At 30.9% G+C, this 16,387-nt stretch overlaps 7 protein-coding genes across 7 annotated transcripts; 5 read left to right on the top strand and 2 right to left on the bottom strand.

Annotated features, from left to right (window-relative positions):
- Positions 1–51: 51 nt before the first annotated feature.
- Positions 52–585, top strand: Chro.50409 (CG9643-PA). The annotated part of the gene is made up of 1 exon (XM_661791.1): positions 52–585. The coding sequence occupies one exon, from the start codon at positions 52–54 to the stop codon at positions 583–585; it is 534 nt and encodes a 177-aa protein (XP_666883.1).
- Positions 586–696: 111 nt separating this feature from the next.
- Chro.50408 (hypothetical protein) lies at positions 697–1,050 on the bottom strand. Its single annotated transcript, XM_661790.1, has 1 exon — positions 697–1,050. The coding sequence occupies one exon, from the start codon at positions 1,048–1,050 to the stop codon at positions 697–699; it is 354 nt and encodes a 117-aa protein (XP_666882.1).
- Positions 1,051–1,296: 246 nt separating this feature from the next.
- Positions 1,297–4,464, top strand: Chro.50407 (hypothetical protein). The annotated part of the gene is made up of 1 exon (XM_661789.1): positions 1,297–4,464. The coding sequence occupies one exon, from the start codon at positions 1,297–1,299 to the stop codon at positions 4,462–4,464; it is 3,168 nt and encodes a 1,055-aa protein (XP_666881.1).
- Positions 4,465–5,117: 653 nt separating this feature from the next.
- Positions 5,118–9,212, top strand: Chro.50406 (hypothetical protein). Its single annotated transcript, XM_661788.1, has 1 exon — positions 5,118–9,212. The coding sequence occupies one exon, from the start codon at positions 5,118–5,120 to the stop codon at positions 9,210–9,212; it is 4,095 nt and encodes a 1,364-aa protein (XP_666880.1).
- A 459-nt stretch (positions 9,213–9,671) lies between these two features.
- Chro.50405 (acylamino acid-releasing enzyme) lies at positions 9,672–12,104 on the top strand. The annotated part of the gene is made up of 1 exon (XM_661787.1): positions 9,672–12,104. One exon carries the CDS (start codon positions 9,672–9,674, stop codon positions 12,102–12,104), a length of 2,433 nt encoding a protein of 810 aa, XP_666879.1.
- A 339-nt stretch (positions 12,105–12,443) lies between these two features.
- On the bottom strand, positions 12,444–12,929 carry Chro.50404 (hypothetical protein). Its single annotated transcript, XM_661786.1, has 1 exon — positions 12,444–12,929. The coding sequence occupies one exon, from the start codon at positions 12,927–12,929 to the stop codon at positions 12,444–12,446; it is 486 nt and encodes a 161-aa protein (XP_666878.1).
- A 1,324-nt stretch (positions 12,930–14,253) lies between these two features.
- Positions 14,254–16,387, top strand: Chro.50403 (hypothetical protein; the record flags this gene model as incomplete). The annotated part of the gene is made up of 1 exon (XM_661785.1): positions 14,254–16,387. A coding segment is annotated over one exon (2,134 nt), but the record flags the coding sequence as incomplete, so codon positions are not given.

Raw genomic sequence — 16,387 nt, 5'->3', positions numbered from 1 at the left:
AGGGGTGAGGAGTGGTTTGAAGACTATATTGATGCAATAGTAGATTGGGTTATGGAAACAGGATGTGAGGTACAATCTGGGCGAATTTTAGATATTGGGTGCGGAAATGGACTATTTTTGATTGATCTAATACGTAATATTAATTTTAGCAGTGCTGTTGGAATAGATTATATACCATCAGCTATAGAACTTGCAAAAAAAATTGTTCAAGAAGAGGAACTTTCTGACAAAATCTCATTATATCCTGTAGATTTGGTATCAGGAAAGGATGTTTCAAAAAATAATGATAACGAACAGATTTTAGAATTGGGGAAATTTGAAGTTGTTGTTGATAAAGGTACTTATGATATTTTTGTGATGAAGGATGAAAAACATATCTACAAAGACAGCGTCTCAAGATATCTAAAGAATGGAAGTATCTTATTCATTTCATCATGTAATTCAACTCCTGAAGAATTATGCAGTGTATTTGATGATCAAACAAATTTTGAAAAACTTTCTGAATTGCCACACAAATCTTATAGTTATAATGGAATTGAAGGACAAGTTCTAGCTTCTGTAGCATTCAAATATATTAAGAATTAGTTAGCATTTATTAAAGGTTCTAGGCCAGAAAGTACTTTATCTACTTGATCAAAAAAAAACAAAGTATCTATTTTCAAAGTTTTATACTGAGTTTGTATCAGCTATTATTAATTAAAAGTTAAATTTATATATGAATTTTAATAAAATCTTTATATTATTATTATAACTCACCTTAATCTCGCCCTTAATATCTATTATACTCTTTATTTGTCTTAATTTCTCATTATTTAATTCCTTCCTCTCACTATTCTCATCCAAAAAAATACTATTATATTTTGATACATTATTTAAAAGTAACAAGGTTTCAGTCATACTATCAAACTCAAATGAATTTATTATTGATTCCTCATCCTCCAAATGAGAAGTCATTTCTCTTTTATATTCTATATTGTTCTCACGACATAACCTTCTGAGATACTTAATCTCATCACACAACTCTCTAACCAATTCAATCTTCCTTGACATACTCAACAAAAACTAATTATCCACAACTTCTCAGCATAAGCTCAATCACAAATCATTATTTCCTATTATTATTTCATTTCCAATTTATCTCAAATTAAATAACTCACAAAACGCGCCAAAATATGGCGCCTGCTAGCATTAACTTTTTTATTATAGTCAAACTTTACATTTGGTTGAAAAAATATTCATAAGAACGGCATAAGAAAGAGTAGTTTCCGTCAAGAAAAGCTTTCAAACTTTGGGGAAATGCATACGAAAAGGAAAAGGAAGTCTGATACCGACCAGCCATCTGAACCTAATAAGTTCATGGCAGTTGATGGGCAAATTACTTCTAATGTCTTTAATGATTGGAATACTGAAATTTCTGTTATTACAGAAAGGTACCAGGATGAACTTGCAACTAAAGTTAGTCGTTTGTATGAAGGAATAGGGAAAGATTTAGAAGCTACCATATTTGATTATTCTCAAAACGAGGATGAATATATATTAGGTTTATTGAAGAATACTGATATAGAAAATAACATTGAGAGCATAATAGACTGCCTTGAAAATTACAAAGAGTCTTTGAATTCAAAAAAACGAAATCATGAAGGTGGCTCTATATTGGAGGGTCTTAGAAAAAATCTTTTGAAGAGTTATTCCAGAATTACATCTTACAAATTTGTTAAAGATGGTGAATTTGTTATTAAAGATTGGACTTACTTCTTACCAATCTTACTTTCAAGCTCTGTTTCTGATATTGAGATCTCCATTATTCTAGACAAGCTTCCAAAAGTCATTAGGTTTCTTATTAAAACTATTAGAAAGTTTCAGTTTATAACTGGTAAATGCGTTTCTGTTGAAGCTATTGATACTATTAATATGTATAGGAACATTCTGAATGAGTTTACCAAGGCTAATCAAATGTATCATAATATTCAAAATATCTCAATCGAAAGATCAATAATAGAAATTCATGATCCACTTACCTTATATATTAAGAATATTATTAATTACTCTGATAAAACTAAGTTATCTTCAAGCTTTATTCCATTAAGATTTGGTAAAGATCATACTGAAGGAGCAGGATCTTCTAAAACTAGTTTTAAATTAGATCTATTATCCAATTCTGGTGATATATTGTATATGATCTATGGAAATAACATCTCTTCTCTCGGTGTTTTTGGAACTAACTATTTAAGTAGAAAAATGAATTTGGATAATCTATGGCAATTATGTATCTTCAAAAACCAATCTATTGGTCTTATACTTAGTAATCACAAAGAAAGGGATGATAAGTCTCAAGACTTTGAAATTGAAAATCTTGATAGCTTTATAGGGAGCTTGGGATATGGTTATTCATCACTTGATTCTCTTAAGCCTATGAATCCAAGGCCAGAGCTAAACAAAAGAATATCAAATAATATACTAAGACTACAAATTAGCAAGAAGGTTTATAAGAGATATAACAAAGAAGTGAACCCTAATACAAAAGCAATACCTCCTCTATCTCTTAATCCACTTATTCAGAAGTTTACTGGCTTCAATTCAGTAATTGAAGATGAACAAAAGTTTGGATTTAGAGATTATTCTAAATTTCCTTCGATTCCTAACAAAGAACCAGAGAGAGCTGAGCTTATCTTTTCTAATGGAGCAAAGTTACAAGAAAAGGTTCCTCTTGGGTTCATATCTACAATAAGACAGCAAAAACATGGTAAAAGAGAACTGGAGTTAGTTATTTTAGATACAAAAGAATGTAGTAATTATATAGCAAATCAACATAAAGCTTCAAAAGCTAGAAATCTAAGATTTGAAGAGTATGGATTGTTTTGGAAAACTATTCCAGAAAAGAATGGTAATTACAACTTTAAAATGATTCCATTACGTACTTGTAGTGCCTCAATTCATCATTCAACCAAGTTTAAATCTCATTTATATTATTCCAGATTTTTATTGGAACAGCTTGTAAACTCAAATTGGAAGAAGAGAATCATTACAAAGAACAAGAAATACTACAAGCTTTCTTCTTTAGTTAATGGAGGTTTTTTAAGCAAATCACAAAGGGAAACTGTTAATAAGATCACAAAAATTATATTAAATAATGGCTTATGGGAGAATTATAGTGACATTGTACCAAAATTATTAACAGGTACCGATAAAAGAATTAGTGGTAACGAAATTGAGGAATGGGAGGATTTTGATGAAAATAATGAATTTGATCAAGAAATGTATAGATTATCATCTGAATGTAGGAATAGTTCAAGTTCGAAATCCTCAGAGTTTTATGGAAAGTATTTAAAATTAAGTTCAAAGAATTATAAGCTAGTTTCAAAAAGATGTCAAAAAATGTTGGCTAAATATATATTCAAAGAGTATCCAAGATTTTTGACCCAATATTTCAAGATTAGAAAGGAATGGAAAGAGTATAATAGAAGTGAGACTCAAAAGAGAAATAAACAAAATGTTAATAATTCTTCTAGATTACAGTTGGATATTATTGGATATTCTGGAGAAAAGAACTTAAAAGCACAGTTCTCTAACTTTGAGAATCTAAATATTAAGCATGAACCAAATGAATTAAAGACGGAAAATTCTAAAGATCCACAAGTTCTTCATTTGATTAAACTTGAAAAGAAGCAAGAACAGAATGCATTAACAGTTTTACCAAAGTTTGATTCAAAGTTACCATTGAATCAGATATATAAACTAGAGAATTTCATATCTATAGAGTTATTCAATAAAATTAAGATGGAATGGACAAAAAGTACAATTAGCATATATAGTGGTCAACTAAGTCACTTTTCAAGGATATTATTAAATAATTTGAATAATTCTTCAATTTTGAACATAAAAGTTAAATCATTCTTCTTAAAGCTTATAATTTACATTGATTGGCTTATATATCTGATTAATCATTCAAATAAATCATTTGGTGGAGCTAGAGCGATTCAGAAATGTCTACAGGCGTCTTTAGATTCTCAAACAAACAATCAGAATTCAAAATATCAGAGTAATTTAAGAATTCCAATAGAATTTTGCAATTGGATTATTGATTCATTTTTATCAAAATACCAGACAGAGAATCTTCAGACAAGATTCAGCTTTTCTACAGCTGGAGAAAGTAAACTTTTTGCAACTATTCTATGGCTATCTAACTTTGTCAATGCTCATTCACATAATATTAATTACACAGATTACAACGGTGATGACTTTGATATTCCTGTATTTCTTCCTTCTTCAGAGCCTTCTCCAATAGAATTTTCAGATCTCTTACTTCAAGATTTGAAGGATAAATTTACCAAAAAGTTTAGAAGTATTGCTCATGCAATGGGCTTCAGATCAACAGTTCCTCCTCCAAGAAGATTTAAATCAAAGAATTATATGATACCTCCAAACATTACCAGCGTAATTTTGAACGAGTTCCCTAGATTATAAGGTATTTAATGGAAAATGTACTGTTTCTTAGGAAAAAAAAAACATCAAATACACTGAAATTTTCTCTAGTAACTTGATATATCAAACCAAATTAGTTATATCTATATTAAGGACTATGATCTCTAATTTATAGTATTTTTAAAAGAGATGTGATTTGAATATTAGAATAAATAATTTGAGAATTGAGTTGTAAAATAACTATTATCAAGATTAGAAATAGAATAAAAATGTAATTGAATATTAGAAATATACAACATTTATAATAAATTTTATTAACTAGTAAAAGCCTTGTATAAAATTTAAATAAAATGATATTTAAATTTTTATACCGTTTTTACCATTATAAGAACCACTATACATTTTCAAATCATGTCGAATTTCCACAGTTTATTGAAATAATCTGATTTTTTTGTCATGACTTTTATGTCTTGTTGCTTTATACACAAAAGTGTATCCATATTTACCATTTATACTTGATACTTTTTATTAATCTAATTAATTAGTGGCCGATACCTTTTAAAATGAACAGAAGGTTCCCGCCCAAAGTTCCCGCTCGAAATAATAATAAATTAATTAAGAGTAAAAATGTAAAATTCACATAGTATTAAAAAAAGGCAAAAAGGGATACGAGATGAACTAAGAAGAGCTTTGAAATGAATGTGACTTTAGGGTCCATACTGTTCCCTGAACGTCGAAAGGTAGTGGTAGATACTAGAAAGGGGCTTCATAACAAGAGAAAGAAGCAGGTAAATGCTCAGAAAAACCAGGAACAAACTTCCAAGCAATTTACTACGCGGCTTCTTTTGGATGACGAAACAATTGCTCCAAATGATTTTTTGACCCCATTTCCAAGTGATGAGGTAAGAAACACAGAGCAATTTTGGGAGTATTTAGAGCGTGTGTTTTATCCTGTAGATGAGAGATGGATTAGTATATTGGATCTTTCAGCAAGGCCACAGAATTTGGAGCCAAGTGAAACATGTATAGGGTTACATTTTGCTTATAGGTGGGCATTGGTAGATTTATTTGATACTAGCGAACTTTTTAAATTGGTTGGGAATAGAAATAAGATTTTTAAGAATACCTTAGAGAAATGTAAGAATTTATCATCTGATACTAAAGCAAATAGTAGTAGCGGTAGTAATAGATCAGACAGAAAGGACCAAGTTTTGGATCAATCAGAGGATTTCCAACCACATAATTTGGAAAGTTCAGATTTAGTAGAAGAACAGAAGGTTTTAAGTTATTTGGAGTTTCTTGATCTTCCAATACTTGAGCTCATAGGAATAGACCCAGCAGTATTGGGAGGAGTGAATACAAATGCGAACAATTTGGTAAAACAATCAGATAGTACAAATCAGAAAAAGGGGTCTTTAAATAATCCATATTTTGAGGAATGGAAATTTCTCTATAAAAGATTATGTTATATTGAGAAGGAGGTTGACTCTATGCTTTTAAAGCTAACAGATAGTGTTAGTGAGAATATCCATAAGGACAACTCTAGGAAGTTACTTCAAAGACATCAAACAAAGAAATGTAGAGAATTCCTATTAAAAGTGATGCATTATCATAGTATGAGACAATTTGTGGATTCTCTGGAGGAGGTTTTATACTTTGATGAGAATACTGGGCAGTATTTGACAACTTGGGATGATGGCGAGGCTGTTAGAGCCGCATGGATGAGTCAGGATCAGCTTTTACAGCTTCTTTTATTTAGGCCAAACTCTACAGAAAGTAAATATTCTGTTTCCATCCCAAGTGAGTACATTCCTTATGCAAGATCTTTAGACACTCACTGGCTTAAATACTTATTAGACTCTGGTTTAACAATGATTAGCGATGATTCCAATCATTCTCAAGATGATGATAGGCTTGGGGATACTTTGAATCTAGATACACTTTCTAAGCCTAAAGATGGTTGTATTGAACTTTCAAGGCATCCTCTTTGTCATTATTGTAGAAGAAGTTGCAAGAGACTTAACTATTCTAGGTGCCCATCAAAACTTAAACCTTTAAATCTTGGAATTAATCCTTCAGGTCTTAACCAAACGACACAAGCTCAAAATCCAAACTCAAATTCTATTTTAAATAATAATAACTCTTTAAAGCTACCAGGAACTTCAACATCTACTAGCGCATCCAATATTTACTATTCAAGATCTCTTATTCCATGGAGAGTTCCAAAGTCTCAAAGTAATATAGAAAATAGTGACCATTCTGAGCCAATTCATATAAACAGCAATAATTATAACCAAAATCAACTCCGATTTGGAAGTAAATCAGGAAAATCTATTAAGCCCAATAATAGATCGTCAATTGGAGGGAATTCTTGTGTTTCTGGAGCATCTTACTTGCTTAACGTGAATAAATCCCATGTATGTAATATATGCACTGATTTTGAGTCAAGTCTGAATGAATCTGTGTCTGCTCCTCAGGAAGAAATCTTAGTTAGTAGAGCCTACTCTCCCAATAATTGTTGGAGAATGTACTGTTCAGAATGCATTATGCATAATTTCTCCTCAATAATTAAGCAAAAGTATTCAAATGGAGTGGTTTTGAGGTATTATTGCCCTTTTTGTAATGGTGCTTGTAATTGTGAGAGGTGTCTCAGAAATCAACAAATTCGAAAAATTAAAAACTACTTGAAGTCACGTTTCTGCGGATATACATTCCAGTGTTCGATATCCAGCTGTGTAATTCAAAACGAGCTCAGCTGGTATGACTTTCTCAAAGATTTTGGCGGAGACTCATTATTTCCGAATATTAATGATAATAGCACTTATAAGGAAAACAATAATCTATTAGGAAATAATGAAACAACATTAGTGAACGATTTAGGTGAAATTGATGAATCTATGGTTAATCCCAGCAACTTAGCAGTGGTCTCTTATATTAACAATGCAAACAGGAGGCTTTCCGTCGCAGAAAACACACACCTGGGCTTTATTTGGCTTCAAGCTAATAATATTCCATTCCAAAAGCCTACTCCTTCTTCATCAGGAGTGAATGCAAATATCAATGATTCAAATTCCAAAAAAACAACCACACTATCCAGTGCTCTATCAGGAAGCTGTGTATCCGACCCCACTAAACTAGTATCTAAGAATAAGTCGAGAAGTAATAGGTCCTCAATTAACGGAACTCAAAAGAACAAAAGAAATTCAAACGTCCAAAGCAACTTTGAAGATGGTGATTCTGGTCATTCGAATAATAACAAATCTCAACAATCTACACAATCTGCTACATCTAATTCCTCCATGTTTTCAAGTATGAGCAGGCCCGCCTTTAACATTAAAGTAGGAGGCGCCCAAAACATACCGCCATCAATTCATATACCGCGCGAAGTATTAAATGAGCCAACGCATGCATCAGGAGCTTCGGTACTTTGGAGTTTAAGGTCGATTTTAATCAATAATGTGAATAAGTACCATAAGGAATGTTTGAATAATTTGGAGCGTTGGGAGAGTATCCAGGAGTTATATAATAGGAAGAGGGTAGAACTGGAGAGCTACTTTGAGGAGCAGCTTTCAAAGCTAAACTTAATGGACGACTGGATTCGTTCAATATCATTTACAGAAACTAATAAGAGGTTTATAATGAGGAAGATGCCATTATTGTGTTGGGCTGCAGACATTCCATCCGCAAAAGCTTTTAATTTTGACGACTACCCTCAGTTGTTGCCAAACAATAACGTTGTGGAGATGATTAAACATATTCAGAATTTTGTAAACAATGGTATCATTTCGGAAGATCTACCAACTCATCAAATTTTGGGTCTTAGTGAGATTAGCGAAGGTGATGGGATTATTGGAGTATCACAAAAAACTACTCCAAGTCTTAAACTAATTGACAAATTACCAGGAATGGTTACTAAAAACTCTCCTAGTTCAGTTATGGAGTTTCTAATGAACTCAATCTCTGAAATACAAAATATTGTAGTAAAGACAAATCATAACACTTCCAAAGATGAGTCATCAAAAGCAAATAAGATCCAAAGAAGCTCGAAAAAAGATAAATCTAACTCTAAAAATTCTGTTCAAAATAAGCTTCCAAACTGTGATGTTGTAAACCCAGATGAAGTAAAGATTTCAAATTGTAATAATGATTTGATTTCCTCCTCCTCTTCCATTGCTGAGGCTGATGGAAGTCATTTTTACAGTAACTCACCTATTAATGCTGAATTTTTATCTAAAAACCACGGTATGCTTGAAACAGCCACTTCCACTGGTCAAAACGATCCTTCCTTAATTACCATGTCATCAGTTGGAGATGGGATCCAAAACCCTGATAGTAGTCACTTGCCTAACTTCAGCCTTGTTGAATGTCAAAACTCCTCTAATAATAATCCCTTTTTCCATGGGGGTAGCAACTCATATGTGTTAAATGAAGGCTCTATCGATGCATTCCAGTCTTATTCTAGTAAGACTATCCCGAGCCAGGATCCTGGAACTGTTGATGGTGCCCAAAATAAATCTAGGAAAAGAAAGTCCTCTTTGGAACTAACTTCTGGAGAAATATTAACTCCTGAACGCAAAAGGGAGCTTGCCTTGAAAAGAAAACGCGACAGGGAAACCATCCGAAGAGCAATGAAAAAAAACAGTCATCTTTCCTCATCAAGTCCTACTTCTCCTAATGCTATTGGAGCAATGGGTTTCAGTGGCATGGAGGAAATTAATAGTTTGAATGGGGATGGAACAACTTTTAGTATTAGCAGCAATGGCAGCAGTTATGGCTCTCCCCAACTGTAAAAAAAAAGAGTCAATCATTTAACTTTTCTCAATAAATTTCATCATTTCCATGATTATTGCCTTAAATTAGCTATTTAAGTAATTAACTTTTTTTTTTAACTTCTAAATCCATGGTTTTTTTACCTTTCTTTCTCCCTATCCCCTACTTCCCTTCTCACTGATTCCTCACTTTACTAATATCTACGAGTTTCTCACATAGGAATTCAATTAAACCACACAAATCATGTGGGATCTGGGCATAGAAAATAAAAAAATCTTTAATTTTTTCTCAACCATAATTCTCCCAATACTTTAATTTCCCCATATTAAAATTCATAATATTAATATTTTGGCGCCTTCACACAACATTTTTTTTTCTTTTCAGAAGATTTTTTAAATAAAATACAACTTATAAAATAGTTGCTTAAAATATATCTACTTTAAAAATATTTGTAGAACTCGTGGCCAATAGTTCTGAATATGAGCGCATCAGAAGTAAAGGATACTAGGCTTTCTTTGATTACGGCTTTTCATGGAGCTTGGTTTTGCAAAGAAGCTACAATAACTAAAGTTGGAAGCCAGATACTCTCATTCTGCAAGGGGTATCGATCAATTGGTGAACGTAGGGTTCCTTTTAACTTCACCTTGTCTCATAATACTTCAGGACTAATTCACGATATTGATGGCCCATTAGACGATAGGTCTGATCCTAGTACAACGGGATATCCTTTGCTAGAATTCTATAAATCAAATTACTTTTTCTCATTATACGAGGATATTGACTACCAGACAAGACAAACTACTGGTGCAAGACTAGTAGTCTACTCGTTAAATGCATCATCTTTAACACCTTTTAGTGCATCTTCTAACTTCGATACTTGTACAAATTTGCTCCATGATAAGATTCTAAAGGTTAATTCTGATGGTACCTTTGATGTTGGACTCACATGGAAAAATGCCTATTATATAGCAGAACCAAAAGTTAAGCGTCCAAAATGGACAGATAAAATGAAAAATCCATTTTCTGAAAGACAATGGACCGTCACTGATTATGGAAATCAGAATCTCTATGTACCTGACTGGGGAGAAGGTCTCTCAGAATTTAAGAATCCGCGTGTATATGCTTGGAGCTTTGACATGCCAAATTCGATCAATTCTGAACCATTTGAGCTTGATTTCAGTTTTCGTGAGACACATTCTGTCTTTTCATTAAGACTACTTCCAAACGAAATGGCTATGGTTGTTAATGCTTTTGAAAATGAGCCTTTGAAACTTGGTTACTCTTTTTGTTTTGGCCGTCCATCTAAGGCTATTCTATGTAATTTGGCTCCTTCAGAACCTATTGGTTCATATAATCTTGAAACTATTTCAGAAGTTATTCTTACTCCTCCTGATGAATTTGTTAGAGGAATACAAATTATTATTACATCATGTTCTCCAATAGTTTCTAAATGCACTTTATTATACTTTTCTATGCCTTCCAATCAGCTGAATGAGCCTCACTGGTCCTCCTTACAACTTTGTGCTCAAGATCTTGTATTGGATGGACTCTCTTGGTCTCCGGAAGGAGAAAGAAGAATTTGTGTGTCTACTCAAGCAGATCCTGCTCCAGCAAATGACCCTCTCAAATTTGAAGATTTCTCTGGACTATTTGGTACATCTAACTACGTTCTTATTCCTTTAAATGGTTCAAACTGGGTATTCACTTCTACTTATGTTGGGAGTAAATTAGTACCTGTTGCAATTAATATTATTACAGGACAAGTTTGCAGAATTAAACTTGTCGTAAGTGATGAGTCATTGTATGAGGGTGATCTAGAAATTTTTTCTGTAAGCTTTGGACCTAATAATTCTTCAGTTTATGCAACTCTTAATCTATCTTCACCTACTATGCCATCTTTGGTCATGATTGTACAAATGTGCCTAAATCCAGTACGTAATATTATTCACGCTCAAATCGTCAAATCTCTGAGCTCTTTTGGAAAGAATTCTAATGCTTTTGCTTCATCTCTTGTAAAAAAAATTCCACAATCTCCATTGTTTAATAACACATTCAATCTTGCAAAAGTCTTGGACAATATTGAATTCTTCACTTTTAAGGACAAACATTTAGTTATTAGAAGTAAGGACCTATCTAAATGTTCTCCTGACCTCAAAAAAAGTCCACTTTTTCTATTTCTTCATGGAGGTCCACACTCAGTAACAACCACAAACTACAACTTTTTCCTTGTTTTCCTAGTAAGTATCGGATATACAGTACTTGCTCCAAATTACACTGGATCTATTGGTTTTGGGGACAATTATACCAAATCACTTATTGGACACTGTTTTGAAACAGATATTAATGAGATTATGTCTCTATCAAATAATATTAGAAGCGTTAAAGAACTGAATTTGGATCCAAACAAATGTTTTGCTTATGGTGGATCATATGGAGGAGCTTTAATTTTCTCATTAGTCACAAATCATCCCAATTTTCTTACATGTGCTGTATCTAGTAATGGATTTACTAATGCGATATCTTTTATTGGAACTACTGATATTCCAGATTACGTATTTTCTGAGTTTGTTCCTGAGACTTCAGTGCCAGATAAGAAAAGAATTACAATTCTTAGAGATACAGACACTTTAGTTAAGCTTCATACGAATTCGCCAATATCTATGGTAGATAAGGTTGTTACTCCATTATTGATAGCTGTTGGAGGTAAAGATAAAAGGGTACCAGCATCACAATCTATTGAATTTTATAAAGCTTTGAAGCAGCTTGGTAAGAGCGAGGTTAAAATGCTTTACTATCCTGACTCAGGTCACTCAATTAGTAGGTCAAAAGAACCATTAGACTTATTCTTGAATTTAGCGAATTGGTTTGGTCTTCATTCTGGGATTCCTTTCGTTTTTAGCGGAGATTTATAAAAATAGAAGATTTTTAAATTTACTGGAATATTTTTTCAGAATTTACTTTTGGAGTGTAAAAATGCAAGAGAATTCAAACCAGAGATTTATACTTAAATAATTAGAATGATCTAATAAAAATAAGTTGACTTTATATTAAACAAATATTTCTATTGAATAAAAAAGAAATCTAAAGTATTTCAGACGTTTTTTAAAATAATTATATACTTTATAATTCCATCTTGAAGGTATTTGTTCTAAATAAGGCTAGGATTTAGAATGATTGAATGATAAACATTGGCATTAACAAAAATCCAAATGCATTTTCTTTTTTTTTTTTCCTATTTTAACATTGAGGGATTAAAACAAAGGAAAACAATGAATCTCTGAAAATTCATCTCCAACTTGCCAAAGGTAATTAAAATAATTGTTAATAATGTGGTTATTGTTATATTTGTTTTGACTGAAATTAGAGAGTGTCTTATTATTAATGTTGTTTGTTTTGGAACTTGTTTTTGGATATTTTTTTTTCTTAATTCTCTGTTGAAAGATTTCAGTCATTGAAGGGTATACTGGATCGAAGATTTCAAAATGTTCTTGGTCAATGACATATAAACTACTTTGAAGAGGATCTAGGACTTTTTTAATCTTTTTTGTATTGTTTTGATAGTTTGATTTTTTTTTTGATGTTTTCAATTCTTGTTCAAAGTGATTAGAGTCACTATTTATTGTTGAGATTGTATTATTAAAGTCATTTGATTTAATGTCAAATAACTTTACCGTTTCTTTAACAGAATGATTGGGCTTTTGATAGTTAAAAGTACCTTCGAATTGCATGTTGAACATTTAAACTTTAAAAATATTATATATTTTTTTCTTCTCTTTAAATTGATACAAAAGTCAATAAAGTGATAAAATGGAAGAATATATCAAGAATGAAAATATCGTAATTTTAAGAAGCGCATAAAAGTCATTATTTGAATACATTTGTTTTGCATTTCATGAATTTTTAACAATTTTCCCTCAATAACAATTTGAGTATATGCAGTTGATTAATTTTCGATTACGAAAAAATACGAGTTAATAAACGGAGGGAAAAGCAAAGTAAAAATGGAAACAATTGAAAATTTGTCCCACAAAGTTGAACATGTACGAATAATCCACATGAAAATTACTTAATAAATTATATGAATTAAAAACTTTTAGTAGAAATAAAATTTATTTTAAAAGTTGAAAATGTGTTTAATAAATATTATACAAAGAATTAACAAGATTTCTTGAGAAGCTTTAATAAGAAAGGAAATAAGGAATTATGTTTTAGGGGGTTTGATATATTTATTTATTTTAATGATAAGATTTAGTAGAAAAATGAGAAAAAAATCAAATATGTAGAAGCAACAATTATTAATATTTGGATGAGGTGATGACTGGGGGAAAAAAATTATCTAGTTTACAAACTCATATTGATGAATCTTTTAATTAATCATTATTAGTATTTTTTAGAAGTGCATTTATTAAATTATTTGCATACGTGTATTAGCGTTATTAAGTACCGGCAAGTGGGGCTTCCACATAAGTGCATGTTTTGGGCGCCAATTGCATGTAAGTACATTTTGACGGTGCAATAGGAAATAAAATCAAAATAGGTTCCACTCAAATTCGAGATTTTTTTTTTATTTATAAACAAAGGTGGGAAATAAAAGAAGTCATGTATAAGGTTATATATATTTACAAGTGAAATATAATAAATTATTAATACATTAGGTAATGCTAGAAAAAAGTATTAAAAAATTGTAAAATGCCAAAAAAAATTGGTGGTGAGACTGAAATATTAAGGCTAAAAGAAAGGAGAGTAATATAAATAATAAATAAACAAGATTAAAAACAATAATAGAAGTAATAATATTTGAAGAAAAAATTTGGTTGAGGAAAATAATTAAAAGAAAGAAAGTGATTGGAAAGAGATAATCTCTAATTAATTTTGGAGATTATTATTTTAATTATTAATATTGTTATTTATTTTCTTCCAAGCTTATTAACAAAAAAAGTTAATATTAAATTGGAATGGAAAGTAGGATTAATAAAATATTAGAACAGAGAAGAAAGAATAATGTAATAATAGGAAATAAAAGTAAGAAAGTTTTATCAATTACTAGAGAGGATTAAAAGAATGAAAAACTTTTCGAAAGAAGAGACACGAAAGCCTTTTACAAATAGACAAGTTATTGATATTAAGTCGAGGCATGATCAGAGTGGAAGACATTTAAAGACAAATGGAGAATTTGGATATGAAAGTGGGATTTGGTCAAAATTTGTTGGATTAATGAAAAACTCACTAAATATTTCAATTTTAAACAGACCTTCAAATCAATTGAATAAAGTTATGGATAATACGAGTTCAAAAAACCATTTGAAAGAAATAATAATGAAGAAGAATACGGAGAAATTTAACGATAAATCAGCAAAGTTAGGAATTGGATTAAGAGAACAGAAAGAAGTTAATATTGGGATTAAATCAAAGGGGGAAAAGAGCCCAGTTTCGCCAAAAAGTACAAAGATATCTCCTAGTTTATCTCCCGTTGTTTCTTTTCCCTATTCAATATCATCCCCATCATCTTCTTCCTCCTCATCATTTTCATCTCCTTCAAGTTTGAATGAAAATATTGGAATTTCTTTTGCAGAACAAATATTGAATTTTAATTCAAGTGAATATTCCAAGGTTATTAATTGTCAAGCTCCTGTTACTCCAACAACATTANATGGGAGTTCAACAACAACATCTCCAACATTTACAAATTTACGTTTTTCAAGTCCTTCAAATAATAATGGATCTGCAAAATATAATGAAACTCCAAATAGTAAGGAAATTGATTCTTCAACTTTAAAGGAAGAATATTTTTCAAATAAAAAGAATCATGCAGTAGATTTTTCTGCAGATGATAATCATCTAAATTACATAATGGAAAGAATAAATCAAAGTGGTTTAGTAGAATCCAATGATAAGTCTGCCGTAAAATTAGATATTCCTTTATTAAATCAATATATCTCACAAGACTTAATTGCAGAAGTAGGCAGTTGCTTGGAAGAAAATAATAAAAGGATATCAAGTAACAAATATACTTTATTAGGTAGAGGATTGAATAATTTACCAAAACATTCATCCACAGTATCTTATTCTCCATCTTCTTTATCATCAGGAAAAAACGACAAAGTTTGTTATACCTGGAAAGAGGCAAAACAACTCATAAGTAAATTAAAGAGTTCAACAAAACTGTATAAATTTAATGGGGTCCCATTTTCTGATTGGGCTCACGAGAAAATACCAACTTTAGGTGCTTCCCCAACAAGTTGTAGGGTTCAGGAAATGTTCAAATCTAGAATTTATTTGGAAAAAAATAATAATGAAGTTTATACTACTTTATTTATAAAAAAGATACCAAGAAATATTTGGTCTAAACAATGGGAAATGCATGAGATTTGGGATGGTGATTATGTTACTGATGGGGAAGACTTTGTGATGGAGGCTGCAGCTTTAGCTTTTCTGCAAAATCATAGTGTTGGAATTGCTCCAAGACTATATGCTATTCTGGAACATTGTGAAGATCATTTTAATGATGTTAATAGTAATAAAGAAAGTAAAATTCAATACAGAAATATCGCAAATAGAAATGCTTGCGATTATTTACTATCTAAAGATACTACACATATAATATTAGTTTCAGAACATTATGGTGAAGACTTATTGGATTATTTGGATAAATGTGAAAAGAAAAATAGAAATCTAACAGATAAGGAGAAAAAAGAATTACAATATAAATTGGCATTAGCATTAAATAATCTTCATTTAAAAGGATTATGCCACCTTGATTTCACTCCTGAAAATATTTTAATTGGCCCAAATGGTATCAATATTTGTGATTTTGCAAAATCTACTCCAATTATTACCAAAAATCCTAGACATACTCATTATTCAAGAAAAAGTCCAAAAAATCATTTATCTGAAAATTTTAATTCTAATAATACTAGCTTTAACTTTATCAATCCGCCTCCTGAAGCTTATTGTGAATTTGAAAGTTGTGAACCGACTGTTGGAAAAGGAGCTTATATGCCACCAGAATGTTGGAAGATCTTTTGGAGATTAGAGGAAAATAAAATTCAATTTCCACTTGAAGAATTAATGGATATTGATACATATAATAGAAGAAGCAATTATTCATATTTTAATGAATTCTCCAGAATTCATAATAAAAGTCCAATTAAATGCCAAGATAGATCTATGTTTTATTTTAATACAAGGATTGCTG

This window comes from Cryptosporidium hominis (genome assembly GCF_000006425.1).
Source record: "Cryptosporidium hominis TU502 chromosome 5 CHRO015146, whole genome shotgun sequence".
NCBI classification, from domain to species: Eukaryota; Apicomplexa; class Conoidasida; order Eucoccidiorida; family Cryptosporidiidae; genus Cryptosporidium; species Cryptosporidium hominis.
This window is presented reverse-complemented; position numbering and strand designations above follow the sequence as displayed.